This window comes from Capra hircus, chromosome 14, assembly GCF_001704415.2.
Source record: "Capra hircus breed San Clemente chromosome 14, ASM170441v1, whole genome shotgun sequence".
In the NCBI taxonomy this organism is placed as follows: Eukaryota; Metazoa; Chordata; class Mammalia; order Artiodactyla; family Bovidae; genus Capra; species Capra hircus.
Window position 1 is genome coordinate 55,196,989 of NC_030821.1, and position 15,961 is coordinate 55,212,949.

The following is a 15,961-nucleotide window of genomic DNA, read 5'->3' on the forward strand; positions in this document are numbered from 1 at the left end:
AGGACTGATGCTGAAGCTGAAGCTCCAATACTTTGGCCACCTGATGCAAAGAACTGACACATTGGAGAAGACCCTAATGCTGGGAATGATTGAAGGCAAGAGGAGAAGGGGATGACAGAGGATGAGATAGTTGGATGGCATCACTGACATGAGTTTGAGCAAGCTCCAGGAGTTGGTGATGGACAGGGAAGCCTGGTGTGCTGCAGTCCATGGGATAGCAAAGTGACTGAATGACTGAACTGAACTGAATTACTTTCCAGTATCACCAGTATTTTTAAAATATTTTTTTATACTGAACATGTATAATGAACCCCCAGTAGTGGGGTTTGGGAGTGGAAGTCAAGTTGAGAGAATCTTAACAGATTTCAATAGCTGAAAGTGCTGAAAGCATCTGTTGTTCTCCTATTTAAGATATATAAACCTTTAAAGAGCTTTGTCTTGGTAATGTAGAAGCTATTTTCACTGTAAAAAAACATCTTTAAAACTCAAAAAATTAATAATTTCTAGGATTCCTAAGTTATACTGGTGACTAAGTGTCTCAAACTGTAAGATTGTCTATATCACATTATAACTACCACAGAGGAAAATCTCTCTCTACCAGTTACACATTTCCGTGGTGTCTTCAATATCACTTGTTGAAGGTGATGGAAACTCTTCTGATAGCTCAGGATCACAACTGCACACCATGATCTGGCTCCACAGTATACGGTACTCTTAGCTCCATGCGGCATGGGCACAAGCATGGTGCTTTCTAGTTTGGGTAGTAAAATTTTTAATCTTCTTTGTGTCTCTTCCCTGGCTGACAGCTGTTATTTCTTGATATAGTCTATATGTCAATATGAATTAGCCCCTCCACCAAACTCTTGTTACAGACTTCTAACATGTGGTGAGTTTGGAAACCACGTGACCAAATTAAGAAATTAAATGGGGTCCAAAGGAAAGTTTGAGAGATTCTTTTAAGAGTAAAATGTATAGATTTAATGCAGGTATTTTGTAACACTTACTTGATGCTGTGTATTGTGTATTTAAGACCATCCCCAAGAAAAAGAAATGCAAAAAGGCAAAATGGTTGTTTGAGGAGGCCTTAGAAAGATCTGAGAAAAGAAGAGAAGCTAAAGGCAAAGGAGAAAGGGAAAGATATACCCATTTGCATGCAGAGTTCCAAAGAATAGCAAGGAGAGATAAGAAAGCCTTCCTAAGTGATTAATGAAAAGAAATAGAGGAAAACAATAGAATGGGAAAGACTAGAGATCTCTTCAAGAAAATTAGAGATATCAAGGGAACATTGCTTGCAAAGATGAGCACAATAAATGACAGAAACGGTTTAGACCTAACAGAAGCAGAAGATATTAAGAAGAGGTGGCAAGAATACACAGAAGAACTATACAGAAAAGTTCTTCATGACCCAGATAACCACAATGGTGTGATCACTCACCTAGAACCAGACATCCTGGAATGCAAAGTCAAGTGGGCCTTAGGAAGCATAACTGAAAAAAAAAGCTAGTGGAGATCTTAGCTACCTTTGGGAGTCAGCTACTGAGTCGGGGGAAGGAGGCACCTCTGAGTAACTGGCAGTATTCTTTTTCTTAATCTGTTTTTGGTTACTTAAATGTTTTCATTTTCTGAAAATTCACTTCGCTGCATGCTTACAATTTGGATAGTTTTCTGGCTGTATATTAACACATCAATAAAAAGTTTATTGTGTAAAAATTAGGGCCTTCTAAGTATAAAAACAAAATACTGCACTTTGAAAAATTATCTTTGAGCTAAAATGAGAACGATTGTTATTGGTTTCTTAACAACAAATACTTTGATGCAAATGGAGACTGCACTTTATCAGCTATTTATTCTCACAAGTCCCACCTTCTCTTGTGAAATGCAACAACAAGTCTGGGGTCTTTAGTTGGTCTCCAAGGCAACTAAAATCTTCAGAACTGATGTTTCACTGATCAATCCAGTCAATCTTTTGTGGGGTTTTGTGTTTTTTGTTTTTTTTTTAAGTGATGATGTTATTCTCCTGCTTTGCTTATTACCAAGGGCTGTACATGCTAAGTTGTTTTCAGTCATGCCCGACTTTCTGTGACCCGTGGACTGCACCCCCTCAGGCTCCTCTGTCCATGGGATTCTCCAGGCAAGAATACTAGAGTGGGTGCCACGCCCTCCTCCAGGGGATATTCTCAACCCAGGGATCGAACCCACATCTCTTACACCTCCTGCTCGGGCCGGCGGGTTCTTTACCACTAGTGCCACTTGGGAAAACCAAGGGCTGTTGAGAGGATCAAATAAGGCACTGGGTGAAGGTGGTTTAAGTGCCAGACTAACAATAAGTATCGTCATCAACACCACCATCATCATCACCAGGTTTGATTATTTTTAACCTAGAGTAGAGATAATGAGCTTCTTCAAGATGCTGTCTCACCCTATGGTTATTCTTATTTCTTGTACCATGAACACTAGACTGTCCCCAAATTTAGCTAGAATACCCAGGTCAGGGAGTGTGTGTGTATGCTCAGTCATGTCTGACTCTTTGAGACCCCCTGGACTGTAACCCTCCAGGTTTCCTGTCCATGGGCTTTCCCAGGCAAGAATGCTGGAGTGGGTTGCCATTTCCTCCTCCAGGGAATCTTCCTGATCCAGGGATTGAAACCATGTCTCCTGTGTCTCCTGCATTGGCAGGCATGTTCTTTATCACTGAGCCACCTGGGAAGCCCAGGATGTGTGGCAGACTTGCTATTTATGATCCACAGTGAAAGGAACCATCACCAGTCAGTGCCAGCATTCTTTTTTCCTGAGCTGCGTTTCAGTTGTTTAGATTTAGTATGTGAGGGCAAGCCTGTTTTTCCATCCCTGACACAAGCACTAAAGCTATTTTGATGAAGGTAAAGTTATAGATTTGCAGCACTGGGTGATAAAAAGTGTTGTAAGAATGGTGTAGACCAGTGTTGTCAAGGGCTCATTCTTTCCACCATCTCATTGGTTTGCACCACCCCTACCCTTCACCCAAGCTGCACATCCAAGCTTCATCATGGACTCCTCCATCTTCACTTTCCATTCTCAAGCATCCAACAACCAATCACTGCCTTACTTGACTTCCTATATAGTTATCGAAATCTTTTGGTCACTCCTAGTTTAACCTCTTACTTCTTACTTGAATGATTGCAGTTGTCTTTTATTTGGTTCCCCACCTTTGACTCTTCCCTGCTCATACCTGCCAAATTGATCCCATGAGAAGCATCAGTCTGTATTGTCATTCTGCTTCAAGATGGCCCTCAACACCTGCAGAAAGAGACCAAGTTCCTTAGCATGGCACAGCGGCACACAGGCTCCTTGCCTGGTCCTAGTGCATGCCAGGATTAGGAACTTGATTCTGTTTCTCTCTCTCTTATTGACTGAGATCTTGCCTCTGTGGTCTTGCCTCTGGTTGGCTCAGTGGTGAAGAATCCATCTGCCAATGCCGGAGATGCAGGTTTGATACCTTGGTAGGGAAGATCCCCTGGAGGAGGGCATGGCAACCCACTCCAGTATTCTTGCATGGGAAATTCCATGGACAGAGGAGCCTGGAGGGCTACAGTCTATGGGGTCACAAAGAGCTGGACACGACTTAATGACTAAACAACAAAAACAACTTGCCCCTGTATTTTTGCCCATAATACCTTCTTTGCCTGAAATTTCTTCCAGCCTGCTTTCACTTGGCTCTTCTGCACTCACCTGTTAAGAATCAGTCAAGATGCAGCTTTACCCAAGAGGCCATTCCTAACTCCTCCTGCCTGAACCGGGATAGTATTAACCTGGTGTGTATCTCCCTTCTTGTACATGCAACATCGTTTTCATCATTTGTTTATAGAGCTGCCTCTCCTCTGAATGATGGCTTGCTGAGAGTAGGGACAGCATCTGTTTATTTTTGTGACTGACTCAAAGTCGAGTCTTAGTAACGGTTTCTTGAATGGATGAATCCAGGCATTGGTCAGGTCTATAATGCATGAGAGTCCAGAAAAACCATTTATCAACAACATGCCAGAGATAGACCTGTTTAACTGGAACTGTTTTAAATGGGCCATCCTATCTGCCATCAGCATCACTGGAGTGTCATTACCTCTAATCATCTTCCTGAGTTTAATGGATACTTAACAAGGTAGAGCATTACAGGGGACATTTTATTCCTCTAGTATTTCTGTAATACCATATTCTACTATTGCAAACTCAAGATTGTAGCCTTGTAGCCCGGGAAGGTAAAGGGTAGTTTGTTAAGAGGAAAATGTTCTTCAGGCATCCCTGGAGTGTTCAGAATGAATTAAGAACCTTCTTGGCAAAATATATACAAAATACCATCTCCCTTCCATTTATTTGTATCTAATATTTTTAATATGTGGAAAGTGTAAGGATTGATCAAAGACTGTAAATGTTACTGATGAAAAGAGTCCTGCAGTGTGAAAGACATGAAGTTCAACCTCATTAATCACTCAACTATGGAGGCTTTGGGAGCAGACGTTGGTAATGATTAAAGAGATTGCAACACGTAAACAGAAAGAAAAGCCCCCTCATGTGCCACTGTCTGAGCAGGTGACACCAAACTGGACCCAAGTCATTGACTGAGGTGAGAAGGGAGCACCCTTGTTTGGGTCCAGTGAACAGCTGGTGAGATCTAATTTCAAACTTTGACACAGAAGATTTGGGTTCAATCCCTGGGATAGGAAGATCCCCTGGAGAAGGAAATGGCAACCCTCTCCAGTATTCTTGCCTGGGAAATCCCATGGACAGAGGGACCTGGTGAGCTACAATCGTGGCCCAGGCACTTTTCATGCACTATTTAATTCCTGCCATAAACCAGTGAGGTAGTTCTGTTTTACCACCACATCTTTATAGAAAACAAAACTAAAGCTGATCAAGATAAACCCTAAGGCCTGAGGTTTTTGGGTGGCAGAGCCAGGACTAAAGTCCAAATAGTCAGACTCTACTCTCACCTACATTGTCTGGTTGTACCACCAGCAGCAGCACCTGGGAACGTTTTTGAAGTGTAAGCTCATGGACTCTGCTCCAGACCTATGGAATCAGAAACTGGGAATAGGGACAAGGGATGTGGGTTGTAACAAACCCTCCAGGGGAGTCTGTGCATTTATGGGTGAGATCCATCGCATTATACTGCCATACTGTCTATTAGAGCAGTGCTTCTCCAACGTTAATTTGTATGCAGAACTTGAAATGCAGACTGATTTAGTAAGCTTGGGAGTAGTGCCTGAGGCTCCGCATTTCTGACCAGCTCCTGGTGATGCTGAGACTGGTGGTTTGCAAACTTTGCATAATAGAATGTAAGCTTCAGGAAGCCAGATTGCTTTGTTCTCCACTATCAACCAGTTTAGGAGAATACCTGACCCACATTTTCTGTTGAACGAATACACCATGAATCAGTGGGCCTGCATGTCTGAGTCATAGATGGTTGATTTGGTATGAATCTACTGCTAACTTGAAATGCCTCTTCCCAACTAGCCTTTCCAAAAATACAATCACCTCCTGCCATTCATTTACCCTCAGGAACTGTCATGTTTTCCAGTGACTTTATGAATGTTTTACTGTCCTAGTCTTCCAAGTGAATAGGGCACTTTGGATTCCCCAAAAACAAATGAACGCATTGTTTATTTTGGAAAAGGGATGGGAAAGTAAGATATGAGAGGAGCAGGATGTGGGAAGGAGGTGAAAGAGGATGGATGAAGGTTGGAAACAGTTTAATGAAAAGGGCTTCCCAGGAGATGAATGGTTTGCAGCTGAGCCTCTGAGCATTACTCCCAATCCCTTCCCACCTTTGGGTTAAGAGTTGGAAAAGCAGCGGACCTCCTTTTCCACTCCTTTCCCAGAGTTTGTTCAAACTCATGTCCATTGAGTTGATGATGCCATCCAACCATCTCATCCTCTGTCACCCTCTTCTCCTCCTGCCCTCAGTCTTTCCTAGCATTAAGGTCTTTTCCATTGAGTTGGCTCTTCCCATCAGGTAGCCAAAGTATTGGAGCTTCAGCTTCAGCATCAGTCCTTCCAATGAATATTCAGAACTGATTTCCTTTAAAGTTGACTGGCTTGATCTCCTTGCTGTCCAAGGGACTCTGAAGAGTCTTCTCCAGCACCACAGTTTGAAAGTGAAGCATCAATTATTTGGCGCTCAGCCTTCTTTATGGTTCAACTCTCACATGGGAGAGTTTAAATAAAAGTTGATATAAATATTATAAAGCCATTTTTAACAAACAACAACAAAAATCATACCATAAACCTTGAACTGGAATGAAGAGTTAATGAATTGATAAAGTATTCAATTGGACAGACAAAAATAACATAAGCACAGAAATGAGGGGGGTAAAAAGACTGCTTTCTAAATCTCCAGTGAGTCAGAAGTAAGCTTCTGTACACCTTTAATAACGTCTGGGTCCTTAGGGAACCAACTATTTTGTAAATAGCCTGTAACTCTTGCTTAGTAAAACACTTCGGCACAGTCAATTCTTTAAGTATCTGGGTTGGCTGAACATTGATATATGCTGTGTTGATTGTAATGGTTGGGCAGTGATTTATAAGAAATGATTCCAAAAATTGATTTTGGAAACATTGCAAAACTCAAGAACAGGACTTCAGCTTGTTGCGCTTTCTGCCAGAATTTCCTTGCAGAATTGAGAATAATGCTCTGCTATATTAAAATGGTGGCATAAATATTACTTTGTTTGATTAAAATTTAAACAGGTTGTAATGAATAGATATGATGGCTCTTTTAGACATTACTACATTTAAGAGAGGAAACAGCAGAATAAGAGAAAATGACTTCCAGGCATTCTCAAAATTAGTATTTTACCTAAAGTTATTTTGAACTAATATTCACAGACTATGTAGCTGGGACAACTTAATATTCTAAACAATGACATATCCCATTGTTCGAAAAGGAGGAATATGTACTATATATTAGACTTTCATGACTGGCTGATCCAGGGTAACTTGTGATGTAGAAAATCCGATGATCCCTTAAAGAGTAGTCTCCTACATGGTTGTTATTATAACTCATTAATTTAGCCTATAAAATGTATAACCAAAGTTCTATGCACATGCCTTTTCCTTTGAATGACTGAGTATAATTGCACTTTTCTTCACTAAAACACTGTTTTCTAGAGCAGTTTTACGTTCACAGCAAAACCGACTGGAGGACAGAGATTTCCCATATCCTCTGCTCCCACACATGTGTAGTCTCCTCGTGATCAGCAGCCCCCATCAGAGGTGTACGTTCATTACACCTGATGAACCTACGTTGACACATCATAATCACGCAAAGCCTATCATTTACATTGTGTCTCACTTTTGGTGTACACTCTGCACATTCGGACAAGTGTATAATCATAAGTATCAGTCATTACGGTATCATACATCCTCTGTGTTGTGCCTGTTCATCCCTCCCCACCCCTGCCCACAATCATGTGATTTTATCCTTCATTTTGTTGATGTGGTGTATCACATTGATTAACTTGTGGATATTGAACTATCCTTGCTTCCCTGGAATACATCCCAGTAATCATGATGAATTATCATTTAATGTATTATTGAATTCAATTTGCTAATACTTTTTTGAGGATTTTTGCATCTGCATTTATCAAGGAATTGAACTCTAATTTTCTTTCTCTGTTTCTTTTAATAGTGTCTTTGGTTTTGGTAATGCTGGCCTTGTAGAAGGAGTTTGGAGGTGTTCCCTCTTCAGTTTTTTGGAATAGTTTGAGAAGGATAGATATTAACTCTTCTTTAAATGTTTTGTAGAATCCCGCTGCCTATCTATAAGACACTCAAACCTCTTTGGGCCTTTCTGAAGGTGTAGCAGTAAAAGGAACAATAGCAACCTCTCATCTCTCACTGACTTTTTCTTTCTCCAATAAAGTTGATGCCTTCACCCATCCCAGAAGTGGTGTGGAATTTATCTTGAATTTTCATTGTTGGCACTTGGAGGCCAGTATGGGCTCTTCCTTGTACAACAGCATGACCACAAAGGCATGAATTCTGCTTCCTACCAGTTCGGACATTTTGAAATGCCAGAAGGAATTATTGGCTGCAGTGTGTCTGGAAACAACTGTTGCAGTGAAAAAAGTTCCCTGGGAGAGCTGGAAGAGAGGTGACCGTGGCATCTAAATGTCCACAGAGCCTGAGAGAGGATGGCCTGGAGTGAGAAGTTGCCAGTGGTGGCCAGAGATGGCCACCAAGTGTGGGGCAGGAACCAAGCCAACACTGTGAGGGCAGGAAGCCCATATCCTGGACAGAGCCACACCCAAGTGCAGCTTCTTCAGGAACCACTGACTCTTCTCTTGGAAAAATTGCACCTTCCTCTCTCAGGTATTTAGGGTCTGGGCAGGCAGAATTTGCAGAAAAGGCTGCATCCCAAACCAGAGCCCGATTGACCTGATGCTCTCCCCCAGTCAAGGGAGTTTACATTGCTCAGCAACAGAAGGGTCCAGGTCATTGCTCTGAGAGATGATGGGAGGAAGTACCTGTTTTCCACTCTGACCCTGTCCTTGTGCATCTCCCCTTCTCCCAGCAGGGGCTCTTCTTTAGCCAGAGCTATGGAACATTGTGGAATTCATCCCTGGTACATGACAAGAGAAGGCCCAGGTAGACTTGCCTTGCCCCACAAAAGGTCATCTAGTATTTCTTGTAAAATACCTTACAAATGTAGGTACAGCTCTATGTTTTAAAACACACTCACATGCATTAACTCAGTAAGACCCACATCAGCCTAGAGAAGTTGGCAGGGGACATGTTATATAATCCACACCATTTCCAGAAAAAAAAAAATTGGAACACAGGGTTGGAAAAAGTACATTTTCTTCCTGATTTATGAAAAAAATCTTATAATTACATAGAACTTGAATCACAGCTATTTACACATGTAATGAATTGTCTCTTTTTAGAAAGATAAAAATGCATGAAGCTTGTACTACCACAGAAAATCCCGAAGATATGGCCAGTGTAATTATAGGGTATGAAATAAACCTTGCAGCTTACTTTAAAACTCCCTTTGATAAAAGCTTTAGAGAGAGAGAGAGAGATCAGATGTGCAGAAGCTTAGAAGAGAGGATGGTGGAGAAAAAGGGAGCTAAGAGAAAATGATTGGCAGTAAAGGACAGAAAAGTCTGTGACTGAGATTTTTAGGGCAAGGCAGGATACACTGTAATCTAGAAATGCAAAAGCAACTTTAAAAATGTGCCTCCAACACACTGCATGATGTAGCTCCCCAGGACCACGTGGCATTCTTGGAACAGCGTGTACTTGCCCCTGTTCTGAAGCAGGAAACCCTTTCAACAAAATAAGATCCATTCAATAAACATAAATTTATCAGAAGCCCAACAAGTGCTACGTATTTGCCGGAAGCCTAATGTGAATCAGCCACAGTTTAAGAAGCAGGTGCATCAATTACTCATCACACTGGAGTAGGATAGGGGATTGAAATGGATTTCCTGGTCTTGTATTTTGAAGAGCTTGGGTACTGGCTGCCTGATCTGAGAATTAACAGGTATTTTTGCTGTCTACATAGCTGCATGTAACTGCAGTCTATTTATTGGGAGGGGAGTCACTCCATGGAGTCAGTCTTCCTACAGAATGAAGAATGGGTATGAGTTTCATCTATGCTGGTTCTGAATCTCCCTGTATGGCTTTTCTTTTGTATTGTAGTATGTCACCACAAAGTTAAGCAGCATTGCCCCTCTGACTTACTTTTCACAGAATCACTGGTCCTTCAAGCAGAAGGGACCCCAGGGACGGACTCCCCTAACCTCTACCCAGCACAAAAGCCCCTTTCCCAGAGTCCTAATGACTGGTCATACAAACAGGAAGTAGAGTTCTGCCTGCTTCCTTTATCTTCCCAGGAGTGATAGCCTTTAGTACACACACCTCGGCATATAGCACTTGGGGAAGTAAGGACCCACCAGGCACATTTTCCTGGGCAAAGATGCTCCCAGAAACCCTAAAAAGCTTCCATGCCACCGCACTGTAAAAGCACTCTCATAAAGCAGATGTTTTTTAGTTTTAATTTTTGTGAACTCTCAGATGGATTTGGCTAAACATCCCCAAGCTTTCTTCATAATTGCTACAGTAGGTAATTTGTACCCGTGGAAACCGTAATTTAGAGCTGTTAATGAAAATGGAGTCTAATTAAAAACAAAACAACAACAACAACATCTAAACTGAGGCTGGGATAAAAATAGAGTACTCACAGGTGGATTTTATCAAAGTTTTCTTTTACCTTTCTCAAAGACAAATATTACATTAGTTGCAATAAGAAAAGAGCACACGGTCACATGCAGTCTCATAAGGTATTAACACATTCAGTGAGCTTACCTGCAACCCTTCAATGGCTAGTTTGAGGATTGAAGGTGTCAGTTTGGAGGCTTGCTTGAAGGAGAAATTACTCCAGTCTATAATTAAAATGAAACCATTTATCTGAAGCTCCGGATCTTCAATAAGGACTTCCAGTGACAGCAGGATGGCCCGGAGAATGTCTGTGAAGGAGTTCCTGCACAAAGCAGAAAGAGGCAGAGCGTGAATATCAGCAGATGATGGAACTCAGTGTGTGGAGCCCTGGCCAGCTCACTCTGCTCCTCGAGCCCAGCCTGCAGGGCAACACCGGTGTCCTCGCCACAAAGTGACTGGGAATACAGTGAGCAAACATATATACAATGGAATACACTCAGCCATGAAAAGGAATGAAATTGGGTCATTTGTAGTGATGTGGATGGACCTAGAGCCTGTCATACACAGTGAAGTAAGTCAGAAAAAGAAAAACAAATATCATATATTAATGCATGAAAATGATGCATGAAACTGATGAACCTATTTGCAGGGCAGGAATAGAGACGCAGCCGTAGAGAATGGACTGTGGACACAGCTCAGGAAGGGGAGGGTGGGATGAACTGAGAAAGCAGCACTGCCACGTGTAAACAGATGGCTAGCGGGAAGCTGCTGTACGGCTCAGGAGCGCAGCTCAGCGCTCTGTGAGGACTTAGAGGGGTGAGGCTCCAGAGGGCAGGGAGGTATCTATACATACAGCTGATTCACTTCGTTGTACAGCAGAAACTAATGCAGCATTGTAAAGCAATTATTCTCTAAAAATGAAATTTAAAAAAACAGTCTATTCACCACCACCATCCCCCCAGGTAAATAAACTTCATAGGAACAATACACTGAGAATCACAGGATGGAACCTCCCTTTGAAATGACTGCACCAGAAGTCCAAACTTTAGGAGGCGTCTCTCTTTTGTGTTTCCGCAAATCTCTATCCTCTGCTTCCAGTGCAACGCTGATTGCATTTCATTGAAATGCGTCTCTTACTTATCTCTCCATCCTGGGCCATGATGTAGTTGTGTCCCCAAAACCTACCTACTTGATGAATATTGCTGAGCAAATGAGGTAAGACCTTCATCAGAGGCACTTGTTTTGATTAAACCTCTTATTCCTTTTGTATGTTGAAAATCTTGCTCAAAATGTAAAAAACAAAAAACAAAAAACCCCATGTGATCGATGCTATTTTGTAGGCTCAGTTCATGGATAGAGAAAAATAAAGCTTGAAGAGTCATTTATTTTCATTGAAGGTTTGCAGTGTGATTCAGGAAGGAGTCTGCTTGGAGTACACTGGTAACTATGACAACAGGAAGACCTGACTACGAACTGGAGTTACAGTTCTCTAGCATTGTGTGTGTTCTTCCACATCATATATTCTCAGTCACCAGTTGATTTTTGTTTTAAATAATTTCCAGATACAAAGAAATGATGGCATATTTTGCTAATTCTCCAAGCAAATTATCTGTGCTAAAAATTCAAGACCTTAAAGGATCTCTAAATTCAGTGGATTTTAATTTTTTTGAAAAATATAAGCCTGGATGTTAAGTGATGGCAAAATCTATTCCTTCAGTCTATCATTAAAATCAGAAATTGTATTCTTTTGTGGGGCTTTGCACAAAAGTAGTAAAGAATCTGCCTGCCAATGCAGGAGACACAGGAGATGTGGGTTCAATCCCTGGGTTGAGAAGATCCTCTGGAATAGGAAACAGCACCCCACTCTAGGATTCTTGCTTGGAAATTTCCACAGGTAGAGGCACCTAGTAGCTACAGTCCATGGGGCTGCAAAAAGTCTGACTCAACTGAGCGACTGAGCACATCCACTGTGAAATCAAGTGAAATGATCAGATTCCTGAACATTTCAATTGGATTCAAATTCTAATCAAATCTAATGATTGCAGATCATTAAATTATTAGATTGCAGATTATTAAATCAGAAAATATGTAATCAAATGTGGAATTAACAGATACAAACTACTACTCATAAAATAGATTCACATCAAGGATCTTACTGTATAGCACAAAGAATTATACCCATTATCTTGTCATAATCTATAATGGAATATAATCTGCAAAAAAAATCCCCAAACCATGTCACTGTGTTGTACAACTGAAATTAACATAATACTGTAAATCATCTATACTTAAATAAAACAAAAACAAACAAAAAACTAGCAAACCAGCAAAAATTTACTGAATGGCTATTATAAGCTCAGAGCTCTGCTTAATGCTTGAAGTTATGTCATATTTATACTTTCAAAGATCCCTTAATTTAATTGGGCTGGGGTAAGAGATTAGAAACATGAGTTGAAAGAGATCAATAAAATTTTAGTAATCAGGAATTTATAGAGGAATGAAAGCTTGGGATGAGCCCCAAAGGGTAAATAGGATTTTGGATAAGAGGGAAAAGGAACACGCATTTCAGGAAATAAGAGTGACATGTGAAAAATACAGGTAGCAGCCCATTTTGTTTCTGTACAGTTCTTACTAAAAATGTCTTCCTTATATCAAGCGAAACTTTTCCTCCCACAAATCTGACCACTGAGTGTTCCTCTACCAAAAACAACCCCTCGGGTCCTTCTGTTGTTGTTTAGTCATTAAGTCGTGTCCAACTCTTTGTGACCCCGTGGACTGTAGCCCATCAGACTCCTCTGTCCATGAGATTTCCCAGGCAAGAATAGTGGAGTGGGTTGCCATTTCCTCCTCCAGAGGATCTTCCCGCCCCAGGGCTTGAACTCGAGTCTCCTGCATTGGCAGGCGGATTCTTTACCACTGAGCCACCTGGGAAGCCCCAGGTCTTCCTGTACCACATACTAAATTATCTAAACACGGTGGTTGTAATGTGCCATATAATCTCTGGATTGAAAAATATTAATAACTTTAACCATTTCTCACAGGAATTGGTGTTTCATACTGTTCTCATTATCATTTTCTTTTAGACATAGTCTCTTCTAAATTTTAGAGATGTCAAATTCCTATTAATGTAGGTAAGTTTTCATTGGCTTTGATTTGTTGTTGTTGTTGCATTCGTATCATATATGATCTAAAGACCCAAGTCTTTAGAGATACTGCCTTGTATTGGAAAGAAACATTGATTTAAGTGGAGCATAGACCAAAGGTTGTGAGTTTAGGCAGTGCCAAAGGAAAATGTGGAGATGCCTAGTGGTAAACTGCAGATGCCCATTAGGGAATTCGAGAGTGTGATCCTGGATTAGCTTTCTTAGAAAGACTACACGCATGGAGAGAATGAGAAAAGTTAGAAAAGCTAAGCCTTTTGTGAAGCTTACATGCAGTACTGAGGTTGAAGGAAAAGGGTTAAGGAAAAAAAAATATGAGCAGATCACAATAGTAATGTGTTTTTTTAAAGGGGGAGAAGATAGTGTTTCAGGAAGTAAGGATAGAATAGATTGCATTACTGATTCCAATTCTTCACTTATCTGAGCATCCACCCACTACCTTGTGGTTGACCTCATTGGTAATAAAGTGCATTTCTTGCCCTTTTGCCATGTGACTTGCTTTAACTGATTGTACGTGACAGAAATGACAGTGTACCAATTCCAGGCCTAGCTCTTAAAGACCTCAGATGTTATTTGTTCTCTTGCTTTCTGCCATCGCCATGGAAAAAAAGATGCCACAGCTAGATTCCTGACAAGAAGGATGACTCCCTAGCCACCTGGCACATCTTCAAAAGAAGCAGAGCCACCCAGCTGACCTCAGCCTAGATAAACTCTAGCTGCCCTACAGATGTGTGCTCAGCAATAAACGATTGCTTTTTTAGCCACCAAGTTTGAGAATGGTTTGTTACAAATTAATAGCTACTCAATATCAGACAGTAGTTAACCAAGTCAAATGCAGCAGAAATATGAAGGAGAATTATTATATTTGACAGCAAGTAGATCTTTGGAGTAGAGAAGGTGATAGCACCCCACTCCAGTGCTCTTGCCTGGAGAATCCCATGGACAGAAGAGCCTGGTGGGCTGCGGTCCATGGGGTCGCGAAGAGTCAGACACGACTGAGTGACTTCCCTTTCGCTTTTCACTTTCATGCATTGGAGAAGGAAATGACAACCCACTCCAGTGTTCTTGCCTAGAGAATCCCAGGGACAGGGGAGCCTGAGGGACTGCTGTCTATGGGGTCATACAGAGTCAGACATGACTGAAGTGACTTAGCAGCAGCAGCAGCAGATCTTTGGAGAGTTTTTTAAGACAGCCCTTCTCATTGAATAGTGAAAATAAGTATTATTGATTATGAAGATTTTTAGCCAATCACTTAAGTGCTATCTCATTTTCGGTTCAGTTCAGTCACTCAGTCATGTCTGACTCTTTGTGATCCCATGGACTGCAGCACACCAGGCCTCCCTGTCCATCACCAACTCCCAGAGTTTACTCATACTCATGTCCATTGAGTCGGTGATACCATCCAATCATCTCATCCTCTGTCATCCCCTTCTTCTCCTCCCTTCAATCTTTCCCAGCATCAGGGTCCTTTCAAATGAGTCAGTTCTTCACATCAGGTGGACAAAGTATTGGAGTTTCAGCTTCAGCATCAGTCCTTCCAATGAATATAAAGGACTGATTTCCTTTACAATGCACTGGTTGGATCTCTTTTCTGTCCAAGGGACTCTCAAGAGTCTTCTCCAACACCACAGTTCAAGAGCATCAATTCTTTGGTGCTCAGCTTTCTTTATGGTCCAACTCTCACATCCATACATGACTACTGGAAAAACCATAGCTTTGACTACATGGACCTTTGTCTAGGTTTGTCATAACTTTGCTTCCAAGGAGCAAGCATCTTTTAATTTCATGGCTACAGTCACCATCTGCAGTGATTTTGGAGCCCCCCAAAATAAAGTCTGTCACTGTTTCCACTGTTTTGCCATCTATTTGCCATGAAGTGATGGGACCAGATGCCATGATCTTAGTTTTCTCATTTTACTCCTCTGTAAATGAGAGCTAGCACCATTTCTATTACATATCCACTTGTATTCATTCCCAAGAAAACACTGAAAAAATGGAACCCTGAAAACTATACATTTTCAAGACCAGAACCTTATTGACAGACAGACATTTATAATGAATGAAGTATTATTATACTTACAGGGTGATCCCAGGAGAGAAGTAAAATAATTTTGGAATTCACTGTAGTTTCCAAATGTTTGAATACTTCGTTTTTCTAGAGGAACTGGGTGGGCAGCAAAAAGTTGAATGGAATGTGTCTCAGGTCATGAGGCTTTATCCCTGTTGAAGGGTGTGACTTCCCATATCATCAGTGATCATTAGCTTGAATTCCTTACTTCTTTGCTTCCTCATATGGATTTCCTCATCTTTTCCCTGTTTCTTATTCATCTTATTCTCTTTGAGTTGTGAGATCCTCTCAGCTTTTTATAATTTAAAATGCCAAGTACTTTATATAGTTACTCCACCCCCAAGGGGGTGGAACATAGCTCCTCATTCCTGAAGTGTGGGCTGAGCATAGTGACTTTTTTTTTCAGAGTACAGTGTGGAAAGGGAGGGAGAAAGAGTGGCTTTACAGGAGAACCCAAACAAACACTTCCTAAGCCAGGTGGCTGGTATCAACAACAACAGAGATAAATCGTGTTGATTACCCTTGATATGGTGATGAA

At 41.2% G+C, this 15,961-nt stretch overlaps 1 protein-coding gene across 1 annotated transcript in view; it reads right to left on the reverse strand.

Annotated features, from left to right (window-relative positions):
- CLVS1 (clavesin 1) overlaps positions 1–15,961 on the reverse strand; it is a 164,121-nt gene that overhangs the window by 88,865 nt on the left and 59,295 nt on the right. The window contains exon 3 of the mRNA XM_005689009.3: positions 10,342–10,516. Coding sequence (XP_005689066.1) covers positions 10,342–10,516 — 175 coding nt within the window. The remainder of the gene's footprint in view (positions 1–10,341; positions 10,517–15,961) is intronic.